General features: G+C 41.3%; 1 protein-coding gene across 8 annotated transcripts in view; it reads right to left on the reverse strand.

The window, feature by feature from the left end:
• Positions 1-18,008, reverse strand: part of abhd18 (abhydrolase domain containing 18) — a 98,952-nt gene that overhangs the window by 29,635 nt on the left and 51,309 nt on the right. For all 8 annotated transcript variants that reach the window (XR_015753332.1, XR_015753333.1, XM_087980083.1 and 5 more), the window contains 3 exons: positions 14,764-14,789; positions 11,655-11,793; positions 6,529-6,618 (listed from right to left, as the gene is read on the reverse strand). Coding sequence is in view for 6 of the 8 variants with exons in the window: in XM_087980083.1 (XP_087836209.1) it covers positions 6,529-6,618; positions 11,655-11,793; positions 14,764-14,789 (255 nt within the window). In the remaining 2 variants the exon portion in view is untranslated. The remainder of the gene's footprint in view (positions 1-6,528; positions 6,619-11,654; positions 11,794-14,763; positions 14,790-18,008) is intronic.

An 18,008-nucleotide genomic window follows, 5' to 3' on the forward strand; every position in this document is an offset into this window, starting at 1 on the left:
AGATACAAAAGTAACTTTTAGCAATCACTCTACAAATATAATTTCCTCCCTGAAACTATTTGGGACACGATTTCAAAACATAAAGAATACAAAGATCCAAATACGTGGATAAAAAAAAACAATCTGAGTATGTACTAAGTACAGCTGAACAACCTAAGGCAATCCATATCCATTGTCTTGAAATGCCATTCTAACAAATTATATAGAATCGTACTGTACCGAAGAGGCCCTTCAGCCCATCACGTGTGTAACATCAAAAATGCATTGCTACTTACACTAGTCCCAAACTAGTGTTATAATACTTCAACTGCTCATCTAAATACTTTTAGAGGTTGAGGGGTTTCCTGCCTCAACTACCCTTCCTGAATCCACACCCTCCGAGTGAAAAATATTTCCTCAAATCCCACCTAAACCTAACTTCCATGTTAAAGTTATGCTGCCTTGTTACTGACCCTTCACCCAAGGGAAACAGCTGATTTCTGTTCACCTTGTCCATGCCCTTCATAATTTTATACACCTCTATCAGGCCCCCACTCACCTTTGCGACAAAGAAAACAACCTGAGCTTATCGAGCCTCTCTTTGTAGCTGAAATGCTCCATCACAGGCAACATCCAGGTGAATCTCCTTTGCATGCTCTCCAGTGCAATCACATCCTTCCTATTGTGTGGTGACCAGAACTGTACACACAACTCTAGCTGTGGCCTAACCAAACTTCTATTCAGCTCCAACATCACATCCCTGCTCTAATAATCTTGTCCCATGACTGATAAAGGAAAGCATCCCGTGCCTTCTTAACTACCCTATTATAGAACATAGAAGAATACAGCGCAGTACAGGCCCTTCGGCCCTCGATGTTGCGCCGATCCAAGCCCACCTAACCTACACTAGCCCACTATCCTCCATATGCCTATCCAATGCCCGCTTAAATGTCCATAATGAGGGAGAGTCCACCACTGCTACTGGCAGGGCATTCCATGAACTCACGACTCGCTGAGTAAAGAACCTACCCCTAACAGCTGTCCTATACCTACCCCCCCTTAATTTAAAGCTATGCCCCCTCGTAATAGCTGACTCCATACGTGGAAAAAGATTCTCACTGTCGACCCTATCTAAACCCCTAATCATCTTGTACACCTCTACCAAGTCACCCCTAAACCTTCTTTTCTCCAATGAAAACAACCCCAAGTGCCTCAGCCTTTCCTCATACGATCTTTCTACCATACCAGGCAACATCCTGGTAAACCTCCTCTGCACCCGTTCCAGTGCCTCCACATCCTTCCGATAGTATGGCGACCAAAACTGCACACAATACTCCAGATGCGGCCGCACCAGTGTCTTATACAACTGCAACATGACCTCAGTACTCCGGAACTCAATTCCTCTACCAATAAAAGCCAGTACGCCATATGCCTTCTTCACCGCACTATTTACCTGGGTGGCAACTTTCAAAGATCTGTGTACATGGACACCAAGATCCCTCTGCTCATCCACACTACCAAGTATCCGACCATTAGCCCAGTACCCCATCTTTTTGTTACTCTTACCAAAGTGAATCACCTCACACTTAGCTACATTGAACTCCATTTGCCACCTTTCTGCCCAGTTCTGCAGCTTATCTATATCCCGCTGCAATCTGCCACGTCCTTCCTCACTGTCAACAACTCCTCCGACTTTCGTATCATCCGCAAACTTGCTCACCCAATCTTCTAACCCCTCCTCCAGATCATTTATAAAAATGACAAACAGCAATGGTCCCAAAACAGATCCTTGCGGAACACCGCTAGTAACTGCACTCCAAGATGAACCTTTGCCATCAACTACTACCCTCTGTCTTCTTCCGGCTAGCCAACTCCTAATCCAAACCTCCAACTCACCCTCAATGCCATACCTCCATATTTCTTGCAGTAGTCTACCATGGGGAACCTTATCAAACGCCTTACTAAAATCCATATACACCACATCTACCACTTTTCCCTCGTCCACCTCCTTAGTCACCTTCTCAAAGAATTCAATAAGGTTTGTGAGGCACGACCTGCCCTTCACAAAACCATGCTGACTATTCTTGATCACATTATTCCTATCCAGATGTTCATAAATCCTATCCCTTACAATTCTCTCTAAGATTTTACCCACAACAGAAGTGAGACTCACCGGCCTATAGTTACTAGGGTTATCCCTACTCCCCTTCTTGAACAAGGGAACCACATTTGCTAGCCTCCAGTCTTCTGGCACTACTCCTGTAGACAACGAGGACATAAAAATCAAGGCCAATGGCTCTGCAATCTCCTCCCTTGCTTCCCAGAGAATCCTAGGATAAATGCCATCAGGCCCAGGGGACTTATCTATTTTCACCCTTTCCAGAATTTCCAACACCTCTTCTCTACATACCTCAAAGCCATCCATTCTACTTAATTGTGACTCAGTATTCACATTGACAACAATGTCCTGTTCCTGATTGAATACTGACGAAAAGTATTCATTAAGTGTCTCCCCAATCTCTTCAGCCCCCACCCGCAACTTCCCACTACTATCCTTGACTGGACCTATCCCTACCCTAGTCATTCTTTTATTCCTGACATACCTATAGAAAGCCTGAGGGTTTTCCCTAATCCTACCAACTAAGGACCTTTCATGTCCCCTCCTTGCTGCTCTTAGCTCTCTCTTCAGGTCCTTCCTGGCTACCTTATAACTCTCAATCGCCCCAATTGAACCTTCACGCCTCATCTTTACATAGGCCACCCTCTTCCATTTAACAAGGGATTCCAATTCCTTATTAAACCACGGCTCCCTCACACAACTCTTTCCTCCCTGCCTGATGGGTACATACTTATCAAGGACACTCAATAGTTGCTCCTTGAACAAGCTCCACATATCAATTATGCCCTTGCCTTGAAGCTTACTTTTTCAAGCTATTAACCTGTCCTGCCGCCTTCAGGGATCTAGCAGCAAGTGCCCAAAGATCCTCTGAGCTTCCTAATGTTTTGCCATTTTTTGAGTACTTCCTTGTCTTGTTCTTTCTTCCAAAGTGCCATCTCCCCATATTTATCAGGGTTAAATTCCATATGCCACTGATCTGCCCAACTGACTAATCCATTTTGTTAACAACCTGGTCAATCTTTGTTTTATCCGTAAACTTATCATACCGCCCGCACAATCTCATCTACATGATTTACAATTATCACAAACAATAAGGAATCCAGCATTAATGCCTATGGTAGGCCACTGCACACCAGCCTCCAGTCAAAAACAGCCTTCTACCACCACCCTCCGTCTCTTGTCACAAAGCCAATTTTGGGTCCATCGTGCCAAGTTATCCTGCATCCCATAATTTTTTACTTTCTTCATCAGTTTCCCATGTGGGAACTTGTCAAAGGCCTTGTTGAATCCAATGTAAACCATATCAACTGCCCTATCTTCATCCAAACACTTGGTCACCTCCTTGAAAAATTCCATTAGATTTGTTAAGCATGACTCCCTGACAAAGACATGCTGCCTATCCCTATTCAAACCTTGCCTCTCGAAATGGATATTAATTTTCTCCTTCACTATTTTCAATGGTTGTAAATACTCATCTTCTGTCAAAATGAAGCATTACAAAAAATTTTTCAAGTAATGGCACGTGTATAGAATAAATTATCTAATGCAAGATGGAAGAAACATTTCTTAACTCCAATCTATAAAGCCTTTCCTCTCCCCTAGTAATGGGCTACAAATGCTTTTTTTAAACATTACTTTTGATTCGTTCTATGTCCAACATTGCTATTAACACAGGAAAATTAAAAACAATTTAGAATTCAGACACTCAAATGACTGTTATTGACTCAATGGCTGCAACCCAAAGAGAATAGCTTCCACCTATCACAAGTTAGTTGAGACTAACTACACACATTTCGCATAGGTTGTGACAAGCACAGACCACTGTCTATCAATCTGACTGAAGGTTGAAGCTAAATTTCAGAGTTGTTTTTAAATCTAATTGTTTTATCAACTTAGAAATTATTGGAATTTGCTCAAGTCTCACAAGGTTTAAATATTAAATTTGCATCTGTACAGCACCTTTATTGAAGTAAAAATGTCCCAAACTCTTCAATGGTATCTTGATTTGAGCACACAAAACAATTATTTAGTAACAAACAACTAAAAGCTTGATCAAAGAGATAGATTTTACGGAGCATTTTAAAAAAAAGAAATGAAAAGCACAGACATATTAGGGAGAAAACTAGAGTGCTCAGAAATTGGTTGGTTGAAGACAGCTTCTAAAAATGTGTTGCTGGAAAAGCGCAGCAGGTCAGGCAGCATCCAAGGAACAGGAGAATCGACGTTTCGGGCATAAGCCCTTCTTCAGGAATGAAGACACAGCTGCCAAAGGTATGGGAAAGAAAATGGGGGAACACAGTTCTCGATGGTTTATGGCTGGTAAAGATTACAAAGATGGTGGGAGCAGGAGACGAGACTATGGAATGATTTGAACAAAAGAACGAGCAACATCACATTCAACGATATACGGAGGATCGAGATCGGCCTGTCATTTTCAAGTGACAAAGGGCTATTTTCTTTTTCACAGAAACGGCGGTGCCAGGTTTAAAAGTGGAGCTTTAACTAATGGCAGGAAACTTGTTACATTAACATGTAGCATGGAGGCCAGGAAGGAAAGTTGGGCAGTCAGAAATATAGTTAAAAATGAATTGGGAGTAGCAGTGGTTTGGTTTCAAGAGCAGGATGATCTCAGGCAAGACTGAAGATAAGAGAGAACCTGAGTTCAGAGCTGGGTTCTGGTATTTGTTTTGGAGAATGGGTGTAGGGGAAGGTAAGGGAAAGTTGAGTTTTGAGAAAGGGGATGGAATAAATGCTGCTGATGCAGAACTTAATGGCCTCAATCTAAGTGAAAGATACATCCAAAAGCCCCACACATGTTAGACATTAAGAGGAAGGGGTAAATGATCAAAGGAAACAGTAATGGGCTACATTCCAGGATTATTTTGGAAATTTCAGTCATAGACAACAAGGTTTGATAGAGCTTCGTGTGGTCTAGCTAAGGTGATGGCTAATCAAATTGTACGCTTTTATGTTTATATTTACAAAGACACTGACCATATTACCCAATGGCAGAGTGAAGGTTACTAAGGACAAGAGAATCAAAAATGGAGGGAAGAGACATGTTAATTAGATTAAGTATGGCTTATGCCCGAAATGTCGATTCTCCTGTTCCCTGGATGCTGCCTAACCTGCTGCGCTTTTCCAGCAACACATTTCCAGCGCGAATTAGATTAAGTAGTTAAGTATACCTGCTAATATATCAAAACAATGAACTGTTGGCAATCTCAAACAGCTGTTGTAAGTGACATCACAGAGAGATTTTTCCAGAGGTTGACACAAAGGAAGTTGGCTCTGAGAAAGTGTCACTGGACCCGAAACGTTGACTCTTATTTCTCTTCACAGATGCTGCCAGACCGACTGAGCTTTTCCAGCAATTTCTGTTTTTGTTTCTAACTTATAGTGTCCACAGCTCTTTCGGTTTTTACTAAGGAAGTGGAGTTAGAATTGGAAACGAAACATTGAGCAATTAGGAATACAGAAAGAGATAATCAGCAATTGAATTTATGGGAAGAGAGAGATTAGGTAACACAGCAAGGTCATGGATTTGGCTGTAAACATGGGTAAGTAAAAATTAAGGGAGGTCAGGCAGCAAAGAACTTACAGAACTGCAGCAAACTGTATTAAAGTTGAAATCATTAAGCAAAGGCTAAGTAAGTAAAGCAGTAAGAGTATCCTAGTGAGAAAAGTAGTGAGAAGCATAGATGGGCAATAGAGAAGAACTTAGAACAAAGTGTGGTGTCAAAGGAGAATACAGTGCCTGGGAACACGGGATAGATGAAAGTGAGGTTCGCAAGCTCAGTTTCTGAGGTGGAAATGTCAGCAAGAATGGACTAAGCTTGTAAGAAGCTATGCGTGCTTCATGAATCTCTTCACAGAATGGTTTGAGGGGAATAGAGGAAAGTTGCAGGCTTATCCCAGATGGTTAAGCACTTTTCAAATAAGGTATGCAGCATTTTGATAATTAGCAACATCAAAATGAATTGGTATGGGACAGTGAGGTGGAAGCAGCAGAAAATTTAGACTTTAATTCCAAATTTGTTTTATGCTGCAACTTCTGTGAAGTTGTGATCATTGTTACAAGTTATTTTAAAACTTTCAAGTTCCTATTTAAATAAAGTTACTTAGCTCAGAGCTTAATGTTTGTAATTTAAACTAGAAAAGTAAGCTCAAAATCATTATCATCATCAAAGGTTGCAATCCTATTTTCAAGAAGAATTTCATAGAGAATCTATAGTATAAATGTAACAAGACAACATTTTACAGAAACAGATAAACTTTCAAAAATTAGTGGGATGTTGTCAGAAAATTTAGAAAATATTCCATTCAGTTTATACGTACAATACTTATATATCTGAGGACATGCGTAAGTATTGTACATAGCAGCAACAAAGCAGCAAATCACAGAACTGGAACCAACAGTAATTACTCACTGTAGTAAAAACACCCGAGGCTGTAGACCAAGACAGACAAGGTACCAGGGGTATGGGTTTTGGCCAGTTACTTGCAGCCAACGATGCCATCTATAAACAAAATATTTAGTGTTATTGCAATTAGTAGAAAGCAGTTTTCTCCAGAATCCACATATCAATTTTTCGACAAGCTGAGACTTTTACTCAAAGGCAATTTGTCCAAAATTCAAATATATTTATATTCCGTGATAGGTATTAAACCAAAAGTGTATAAACATTGTTTTATGTATGAGGACGTTCTCTTCAAGAACTAGTTTTCCCTGACAGGCTGGTAAGATGAGTCGATCAGCAGCTAATAGAATTCAATCTAGATGCAGAATAAACAAGACCAAGGAATACATGATGAATGGGAAGACTCTATTAAGCACTGAGGATCAGAGAACCCTTAAGGTAATGGGACAAGTAGATAAAGTGGTAAAGGAGGAATGTGGGATACTTGCCTTTGTTCTTAAACTCTATGCTTCAGCTAATAGGGAGGTTATGCTAAAACTGTATAAAATGTTGGGTTACGCTACAGCTAGAATATTGCCTGTAGTTCTGGGATCCACATTACAGGAGGGATGTGATTGCACTGGAGAGCGCGCAGAGATTTGAGGATGTTACCTGAGCTAAGAATTTTCATTATAAAGACATACTGGATAGATTGGGGTTGTTTTCCTTGGAGCAGAGGATACTGAGGCGGGGGGGGGACATGATTAAGATGTATAAAATTATGAGTGGTAAAGTTAGGTAGGCAGGAAGAAACTGTTCCTCTCAACGGAGGGATCAATGATCAGGGAGGATTGATTGAAGGTACAGGGCAGGAGGGAAGAGAGGACATTTTGGTGGGAAGATGGAACTCGCTGCCTGGAAGGTTGATAGTTGCATAAACCATTACAACATTTAAGTAGTATTTTGATGTTCACTTGCAATGCTAAGATGTATCAGGCTAAGTGCCAGAAAATGCAATTAGTATAGTTTGGTGCTCGTTTTTGACTAGAGCAAACTTGATAGGCTGAAGAGCTTTTCTCCTGGGATGCAGACCTCTATCGTAGAATCCCTATGTGGAAATAAGCCATTCAACCCACTGTGTCCACACCAACCTTCCAAAGAGGTGCCCACCCAGACACACCCATGGTTAAAGATGCCCTCCAACGCATCTCATCCACATCCCGCACCTCCACCCTCAGACCCCATCCGTCCAACCGTAACAAGGACAGAACGCCCCGGGTGCTCACCTGCCACCCTACCAAACTTCGCATAAACCAAATCATCCGCCGACATTTCCGCCACCTCCAAAAAGACCCCACCACCAGGGATATATTTCCCTCCCCACCCCTTTCCGCCTTCCGCAAAGACCTTTCCCACCGTGACTACCTGGTCAGGTCCATGCCTCCCCCGTACAACCCACCCTCCCATCCTGGCACTTTCCCCTGCCACCGCAGGAACTGTAAAACCTGCGCCCACACCTCCTCCCTCACCTCTATCCAAGGCCCTAAAGGAGCCTTCCACATCCATCAAAGTTTTACTTGCACATTCACTAATATCATTTATTGTATCCATTGCTCCCGATGCAGTCTCCTCTACGTTGGGGAGACTGGGCACCTCCTAGCAAAGCGCTTTAGGGAACATCTCCGGGACACCTGCACCAATCAACCACACCGCCCCGTGGCCCAACATTTCAACTCCCCCTCCCACTCTGCCGAGGACATGGAGGTCCTGGGCCTCCTTCACCGCCGCTCCCACACCAGACGCCTCGGAACACTTCAACCCCAGGGCATCAATGTGGACTTCAACAGTTTCCTCATTTCCACTTACCCCACCTCACCCTAGTTCCAAACTTCCAGGTCAGCACTGTCCCCATGACTTGTCCTACCTGCCTATCTCCTTTTCCACCTATCCACTCCACCCTCTCCTCCCTGACCTATCACCTTCATCCCCTCCCCCACTCTCCCACTGTACTCTATGCTACTTTCTCCCCATCCCCACCCTCCTCTAGCTTATCTCTCCACGCTTCAGGCTCACTGCCTTTATTCCTGATGAAGGGCTTTTGCCCGAAACGTCGATTTCGCTACTCCTTGGATGCTGCCTGAACTGCTGTGCTCTTCCAGCACCACTAATCCAGAATCTGGTTTCCAGCATCTGCAGTCATTGTTTTTACCACCCTCCTAGCCTGTCCCTGTAATCCTGCATTTCCCAAGTCTAATACACATAGTCTGTGCATCCCTGGATATTACAGGCAATTTAGTACGGCAAATCCACCCAAACTGCTCATCTTGGGACTGTGGGAGGACCCGAAGGAAACCCCACAGACATGGAGAATGTGCAGACTCCACAATGACAGTTGCCCAAAGGTGGAATTGAACCTGTCCCCCAAGCACTGAGAGGCCACAGTGCTAACCACTTAGCCACCATACCTCTCTAATGACACTACAACAGACTAGTTTTTGTAAAAAAACTTGTTTTCAGTAACTGGTCATGTTTCCAATTTGCCTGGAAGACGAAAGTGGAAAAGCAAAAGGGTCAATAAGAAGTTATTTATGATGGGTAGGGAGAACAGAAGTAAATGGCGCGTGGTTCTGTTTTAAAGCAGTTGACATTAGCACAAACTGAGAAGGAGAGAAAGCTGCTAGATGCAAGACTCCAGAGGTAAAGAATATTAGAACTCTTTGAGGTGGTAACAAACAGGTTTAAGTAGAGGGAAGAAGTGCATTTAATAAGTTTGGATTTTTAGAAGGCTTTTGACAAGGTACCACACATTAGGCTACTTAAGAGGCCCTGATGTTGAAGGTGGGCATTTTCAGGCTAGAAATCTGCAACTAATGGTATGCTACAAGGATCAGTGATGGGGGCACAATTATTACAATATATATATTAATGATTTGGATAAGGAAAGTGAATAGTCAAGTTTGGGGATGACACAAAAATAAGTGGGAATGTAAGTGATGAGGATGACACAGAATCTGCAGAGGAATATGGGCAGGTTAAGAGTCGGTTAAAAACTTGGCAGAAGGAATGATAATGTGGGGAAATATGAGGTTATGCATTTTGACAGAAAGAATACAAAAGCTGAATATTATTTAAATGCAGAAAGACTGCAGAAAGCTACAAAAGAGAAGGATTTACAAGTCCTTGGCTATGAATCGCTAAACGTTCACTGGGTAATAGGGAAAGCAAATGGAATGTTGACCTTTATTTCAAAGGGAATGGAATATAAAAGTAGAGACAGTTTGCAAAAAGCACTCATCAGGCCACAGATGGAATACAGTAAACAATTTTGGTCTCCTTATTTAAGGAAAGATACACCAGCTTTAGTAACCGTCCAAAGGCGGCTCATTAGGCTGATGTCTGTCTTATGAGGGCAGGTTGTGTAGATTGGGCCTCTACTTGATGGTATATAGGATGAGCAACAACCTTATTAAAACATGCAAATTATTAGAAGACTGAACAGGGTAGATGCAGAAAAATTATTTCCCCCATGGGAACGTCCAGGACTACAGGGCATTATCTCATAAGGGAATCATATATTTAAGACAGATGATGAGAAATTTCCTCTCCAAGGTAGCGAATCTGTGAAATTCTCTACCACAGAAGGCTGTTGAAGCTGAGTCATTGAAGTCTACTGAAAGCTGAGATAAACAGATTTTTAATTAGTAAAGGAATCAGGGGTTATATGGAAAAGGCACAGAAGTGGAATTGATAACTAACTGGTGCAGCAGACTCAATGAGCTGAATGGCATATTTCTGCTTCTATGTTTTGTAGTGTTGGAACCAGAATTCAGACTCAAGGAGTTCACATTCAAGTCATTCATGTTGTTTTGGGGTTGAGCTGGGAGTTGATAACCATGCAACGGTTGAAGGAGGTCTGAAAGGACAACTATACAAGAGCAAAGAACGATGCAATCTCAACCCTTGCATGAATTTTTGAAACAGTACTCAGATCAAATAGTTAATTTTCCAATTAATGAGTTATTAAGATATAAGTCAAAAGGGTGTAAAAGGAAAGTTGAGTTAAGAAGTTCAGCTTAGAGAATAAATAAGCGTTCATTCTACTTTTAATATATCCACTACTTAAAGTAGAATATAATTAATAATATTTGTTCATTGACGTCTGTTTAGATGTGTGTCTTGTGGCTTAATTTATTTGGTAAAATTTGGGTTTTCAGATTTCCAAATAAAAATGTTACTAGTCTCTCCCAAGATCTTTAGCTCTGAGTAATGCATAACTAGTCAAATATCTTATAATATTAATTCCTCTTGTATCCATTGCATCATTCCCACTTTTCTGGCCTGCTCATGTTAATGTTGTTCCTATTTGATAAATCAATCAGGTTTTCTGCTCCACTACTGTGCCCATCCAAATCTACACATTTCTGTACACTGATGTCTAGTCTTTAACTTCTTCTGCCTTTATTCCATTCTCTCCTCATCCAGCAATCCCTATCACTGCATCCACTCTGCAGGTCCCCAATCTTCTCTTCAGTTTGATGCAAAAGTCTAAATCCTTCATGTTTGTAATTTAAAAATACAAACATTTTTGCAACATGCACTACAATATTCAAGATTTTTCTTACATCGTTAAAATACTATTTTTCATACTTCTACAAAATTCCACCAACTAAGCTATTTCAAGGAGATCTAGAATATGTGTTAATGATGTTAATTGCATACTAATTTTCAATACTTAGGAAAGAAGTGGGGTACATTGGCCTAATGGTAAAGTTGAAACGCCAGATGAAGCTAAGCTAAGTGAGCAGAGAGTCCAGCATTAAAGCCCAAGAGGAAGTACCTACGGGAAAATCGAACCAAAAGAGAATGGCAAAATACAAGGGCCTGGGAATCAAAATAGAATTGCTGAATCTGACAGCTAAAGTATAAGTCAAGAATAGAGAGGCTAGGTATGGAAGGGTCAGGTAGTAGGGATTCGCATCTAACAACTAAATGACCAACAGGTAACAAATCATTCATCCCAAATGATAGTTAAAGAAATACAAAACTCGAAAATGAAAATTACTTCGCACAGTCCATTTGCAGTACTTTCAACCTTTATTTCCTTCAGATAGACATGTTCTCATCTTTATACAGCTTTATGAAATGGTGAAACTTACATGACCTCCCATTGATATCCCGGTCATTCCTAGAGGTCCATAACCCCCTCTCTCCAACCAATGAAGAATTGCCGCAGACTCCAGGACTAGAGCTCCTCCCATTACAAACAAATCAGAGACATTCCTTAAACTTGACCTCCTGTCCACAGAAAATAAGATGGAACAATCGAAAACTGGATCCATTTAATTGCAACTTCAAGATTTTTTGCTACAAACCATCTTGTTATTATCAATATAAAGATCAATAGAAATCTCTGAAAAAGTTTCCCTTTCTTGAAGATACAAACATATGATGCTTTATGGTTCACAGATTTTCTTCTATACCTCAAGAGGCCATTCTTGAGGCACGAACATAGACAGCGATCTAGACTAACTGACTATAACACAGGCCAATATTGAAGCGTTCAGCCTCTTCCTATGCGATATCATGGGCCATAGAATGGTGGACAATGTCAGCGAGCTGGCTCACTTTCCAATCTGATTTCAGATATGTGGAAGCAACTGCACCACTTCTGTTGTCATGAAAACTACTACTCTATGGCTAAGATAGAAATTCTGAACTCAGATCTTTCCCAATATCCAAAATAAAATTTACATAATTGCTGAAATGAAGGATTAAAGTCACAATTTCTTTCTCTTACATTAGATTTCATAAAGGATTAACTCTGTTCATTTTGTTAATCTGTTCAGTTCACTTACCTCAATATTGATCCAGATATAAACAGGCAACTCAATTTATCTGAATCTTCACAATTTGTAATGCTCTGCAGAGATGAGAATTGGAAACTATGCTACCTAGAATATAGTCAAACAGATCCCCAACACAAAATGCTAACAGTACTGATTATATCCAATTAGAAATTCCAGAGATCCCTGATCACATTCACCTGATGGAGGAATAGCGCTCTGAAAGCTTGTGATTTTAAATAAACCTTTTGGACTATAACCTGATGTCGTGTGACTTCTGACTTTGTTCACCCCAGTCCAACACTGGTACCTCCACATCATGGCTAGCAATAATAAAAAAAGTTCATCCATACAATGCCACTTCTTTGGTTTACTGCGAGTTTAAGCTGATGTTCTGACCTGCTGAAAGACAGGGGATTAAGTCCTAAGTTTGCAAATCAAGCATCAAAAATTGAGGCATCAAGCTTGAAGAACAAAATTTCCTGCTCAGTACAAAAGTTGTTCTTTGTTTTTCTCCAATTTTACTTATTGAAAGAGACCACAATCTGGAGAGATTCATGACAAAATAAAACACAGGAACTGATTAAGAATTTCAACTATCCATTGTTTTAAAAATTAGGCTTAAATTGAGAACAGAGCAGTTTGGGGGTAAAACTAATTATCTCACAATAAGACAAGGGTTATGAACTGATAGAAATCTCCCAGCCCAAGCATATACAGATGCATAATCAATAACAGAAGTAAAGAAAAAGTAGTATATCTTAGCATAACATGCTATGATAAAGACTTACTATAAGTTATCATTTAGAATTTTGGATTTTAAAGTCGAGGCAACTTTTGATTTTAGCAGCAAAAGTCAAAGTCATATTTGAGTTCAAATACTATTTCCAAGAAAGCAGGTAACTTAAGCTAAATGAGTAAATAAACTATCTGGCAAGTTAATTGATGTGATATTTGCAAATAGAGCTTTTGTGACACACAAATGGGAAGAGTAAGGACCACAGTTAGGTTTCAGTCAAGAATAACAGTTTAGTTGTGGCAGACCAGATTTTCACAGCTGAAACAGTTTTAACTTAGTTTTAGTATTTAAGCAGACAAGAATTTCCTTACATTTCAGTTAGGACAAGTCAGTGAAGTAACCGGTGTCATTGTATTTCAGAGAAAAACAATAATATAGATTAGATTAGATTAGATTAGATTCCCTACAGTGTGGAAATAGGCTCTTTGGTCCAACCAGTCCACACCGACCCTCCAAAGAGTAGCCCACTCAGACCCATTTCCCTCTGACTAATGTGCCTAACACTATGAGCAATTTAGCAAGGCCAATTCACCTGACCTGCACATCTTTGGACTGTGGGAGGAAACTGGAGCCCCCGGAGGAAACCCACGCAGACACGGGGAGAATGTGCAAACTCCACACAGACAGCCAGTCACCAGAAGCTGGAATCGAATCTGGGATCCTGGTGCTGTGAGGCAGCAGTGCTAACTGTTGAGCCATCGTGCCACCCAATATAGAATTCACAATATAGAATCACATCTATTCAGGTGTAGAAAGTCACTAATAGCAAATGCTTGTAACTTCAAGAGGTAAGAAAGAAATTGAAGGATTAAGATAGGAGTGACTGTGTCGGATATTGCTGGGAAAAGGTTGAATCTTTATTATTGCTATTTAGGTTATGATCTTTCTAAATTGTCACGCACACAAAAAAAAAATCTTGTTGTCCTTTTCATAATAGAATTGTGCTCTTTGTTTCCAACAACATTGGCAGCCTTACATCAACATGTTCAGCGAGCGCACACCACAGTAACCAAACTGCAAAAGAAAACTGATGATCTATAACAACAAGCAGAGAGACTGAAGAAACTCAGTAGGTCTGGCTCTCCATATCTTTGGAGAGACAAGATTTAACATTTCACTTTTATTATTATGATCCATCAAATCAGATTTAACTCCAAGATCTGAAAGTCTTCTGTATCACCATCTGCTAGGATCATAATAATATCCAATTTTATCTCCTAAAACATAATGTTTAGGAAAAGTGAAATTGAGAATCAGGAGAATTTTCTCAAAATCAAAGAAATTAGTTGTCTTGCAGGTCCTTGACATTGACACAAATAGGAGTGATGGGTCACCTTGGTGAAATCCTAAGCACATTAAGACAAAATACTGTAATTCGATTTCTCAGAAGTAATCCAAAGGAGTTAAAGAATTGAAACATTAAATGCCTAAATACCAAAGAATGAAGATTCTCATTTAGAATTATGTCCATATGCAAACAATCTAGCACTTCAGCAATAAGAATTATCAAAACTTGAGCATGGTTAGGGAAAAGCATAGTTGTTCAATTTCCTGGGAGGAGAGAGAGGGATTAAACACGAACAGATACAAGAGTACTGGATCACTAATTACTAAAATACTTACATTTGATCTTTAGGCTTTCTGTAGCCATGTACAATTACTGTCAAGGAAAGTAGTTCATTCAATTATATATAAGAGATAATGGACTTAAATACATTTTAAAAGACAATAAACAGACAAAACATATATCAATAACTCAGATCAGAAGACTCAAGTATAATCTATCTAATTTGCTGACAATAAGATTAGACGGGTAAATTTGAGGTGGACTCAGACTACAGAGGGATAAATAGGTTGGATGAATGAGTAACAAAGTACATAGTAGATGGAATACAATGTGGAGAAGTGTGAAGCTATCGACTTTGGTGGAATTTTTTTTAAAAAAGCTTTTCGAATGACGAGAGATGGAAAACTGATTGCACTCATAGGGACGTTGTTCTCATATGTGGATCACAAAATTAACATTTGGAGCAGCAAACTAATTAGGAAGAAAAACAGCATATCAGATTAAGGGTGGATTGAGGTCTAAAGGCAATTTTTAAAAAGTCTGACAGCAATTATACAAGATAATGATGAGGGTACACATGGAATAGCGAACAGGAACAGGCAATTCAGCCATTTGAGTCTGTTCCACCATTCAACGAGATCATGGCTGATCCGTGGCCTAACGTCATAAAGCTGCTTTTGGACCAAATCCATTAATGTCTTTACTTAACAAAAGTTTCTCAAATTTAAAATTAACTATCGATCTGGCATTACATGCTGTTGGTGGAAAACAGTTCCAAACCTCTACTACCTTGTGCGTGTGGAGGTGTTTGCTAACATCTCTCCTTGACAGTCCGGCCCTAATTCTCAGACTATGCCCCCGAGTTTTAGAATCCCAAACAGTGGAAATAGTTTATTTTATCTATCCTGATTTTTTTTTTGTTAATTTCTTGAAGACTTCAATCATACCACACCTTAATCTCCTAAATAGTTGAGAAAACGGGCCTAATTTATATAATCGCTCCTCATAACTTGAGTCACAGATGTACAGCATGGAAACAGACCCTTCGGTCCAACTCGTTCATGCCGACCAGATATCCTAACCTAATTTAGTCCCATTTGCCAGCACTTGACCCATATCCCTCTAAGGAGAAAGTGAGGTCTGCAGATGCTGGAGATCAGAACTGAAAATGTGTTGCTGGAAAAGCGCAGCAGGTCAGGCAGCATCCAAGGAACAGGAGAATCGACGTTTCGGGCATAAGCCCTTCTTCAGGAATGAGGAAAGTTTGTCCAGCAGGCTAAGATAAAAGGTAGGGAGGAGGGACTTGGGGGAGGGGCGTCGGAAATGCAATAGGTGGAAAGAGGTCAAAGTGAGGGTGATAGGTCAGACTGGGGTGGGGGCGGAGAGGTCAGGAAGAAGATTGCAGGTTAGGAAGGCGGTACTGAGTTCGATGGATTTGACTGAGACAAGGTGGGGGGAGGGGAAATGAGGAAACTGGTGAAATCCGAGTTCATCCCTTGTGCTTGGAGGGTTCCTAGGCGGAAGATGAGGCGCTCTTCCTCCAACCGTCGTGTTCTTGTGGTCTGGCGATGGATGAGTCCAAAGACCTGCATATCCTTGGTGGAGTGGGAGGGGGAGTTGAAGTGTTGAGCAACAGGGTGGTTGGGTTGGTTGGTCCGGGTATCCCAGAGGTGTTCTCTGAAACGCTCCGCAAGTAGGCGGCCTGTCTCCCCAATATAGAGGAGGCCACATCGGGTGCAGAGGATGCAATAGATGATGTGTGTGGAGGTGCAGGTGAATCTGTGGCGGATATGGAAGTTTCCTTTGGGGCCTTGGAGGGAGGTGAGGGGGGAGGTGTGGGCGCAAGTCTTGCACCTCCTGCGGTTGCAGGGGAAGGTGCCGGGAGTGGAGGTTGGGTTGGTGGGGGGGGGGTGTGGATCTGACGAGGGAGTCACGGAGGGAGTGGTCTTTACGGAATGCTGATAAGGGAGAGAAGGGAAATATATCCTTGGTGGTGGGGTCCGTTTGGAGGTGGCGGAAATGACGGCGGATGATGCGCTGTACATGGAGATTGGTGGGATGGTAGGTGAGGACCAGTGGGATTCTGTCCTGGTGGCGGTTGGAGGGGCGGGGCTCAAGGGCGTAGGAGTGGGAAGTGGAAGGGATGCGGTGGAGGGCATCGTCGACCACGTCAGGGGGGAAATTGCGGTCCTTGAAGAGGAGGCAACGTACAACCCAGATGGCTTATGCCTGAAACGTCGATTCTCCTGTTCCCTGGATGCTGCCTGACCTGCTGCGCTTTTCCAGCAACACATTTTCAGCCCATATCCCTCTAAACCTATCCTATTCATTCACCCATCCAGATGCCTTTTAAATGCTAGAATTGTACCAGCTTCCACCACTTCCTCTACCAGCTCATTCCATACATGCACCACCCTCTGCATGAAAAGGTTGCCCCTTACATCCCTTTTATATTTTTCCTCTATCACCCTAAACCTGTGCCCTCTAGTTCTGGACTTCCCCACCCCAGGGAAAAGACTTTGTCTATTTATCCTGTCCATGCCCCTCATGGTTTTATTAAACTCTATAAAGTCATCTCTTAACTTCCGACACTCAAGGGAAAACAGCCTATTCAGTCTCTCCCTATCACTCAAATCCTCCAACCCTGGCAACATCCTTGTAAACCTTTTCTGAACCCTTCCAAGTTTCACAACATCCTTCCGATAGGGAGGAGACTAGAATTGCATGCAATATTCCAAAAGTGGCCGAACCAATGTCCTATACAGCAACATGACCTCCCACTCCTATACTCAATGCTCTAACCAATAAATGAAAGCATACCTTCTTCACTATCCTATCTACCTGTAAACTCTACTTTCAAGGAACTATGAACCTGCACTCCAAGGTCTTTGTTCAGTAACACTCCCATGGACATTACCATTAAATGTATAGTGGAGGAGTCCAGAACCAGGGGTCGGAATTTACAGATCAGGGGTAAACCTTTTAGGACGGAAATGAGGAGAAATTTCTTCACCTAGAGAATGGGGAGCTGATGGAATTCACTACCACAAAGTTGTTGAGGCAAAATCATTATATTGTTTTATGTTTTCAAGAGGGAGTTAGATAAAGCTGCTGTAGCTAAGGGGATAAAGGGATATAAGGAAATAAAGGGATATAAGGGAAGCCAGGATTAGAGTATTGAGATTGATGATCAACCATGATAATATTGAATTGCAAAGCAGGCTCAAGGTGTTGAATGGGCTACTCCTGCTTCTATTGTCTATGTTTCTATATTAAACATGCTTCACTATTTTTCAGTTGT

Source organism: Chiloscyllium plagiosum, unplaced genomic scaffold (genome assembly GCF_037043375.1).
Source record: "Chiloscyllium plagiosum isolate Xiang-an unplaced genomic scaffold, Cpla_swu_hap1 HiC_scaffold_36, whole genome shotgun sequence".
In the NCBI taxonomy this organism is placed as follows: domain Eukaryota; kingdom Metazoa; phylum Chordata; class Chondrichthyes; order Orectolobiformes; family Hemiscylliidae; genus Chiloscyllium; species Chiloscyllium plagiosum.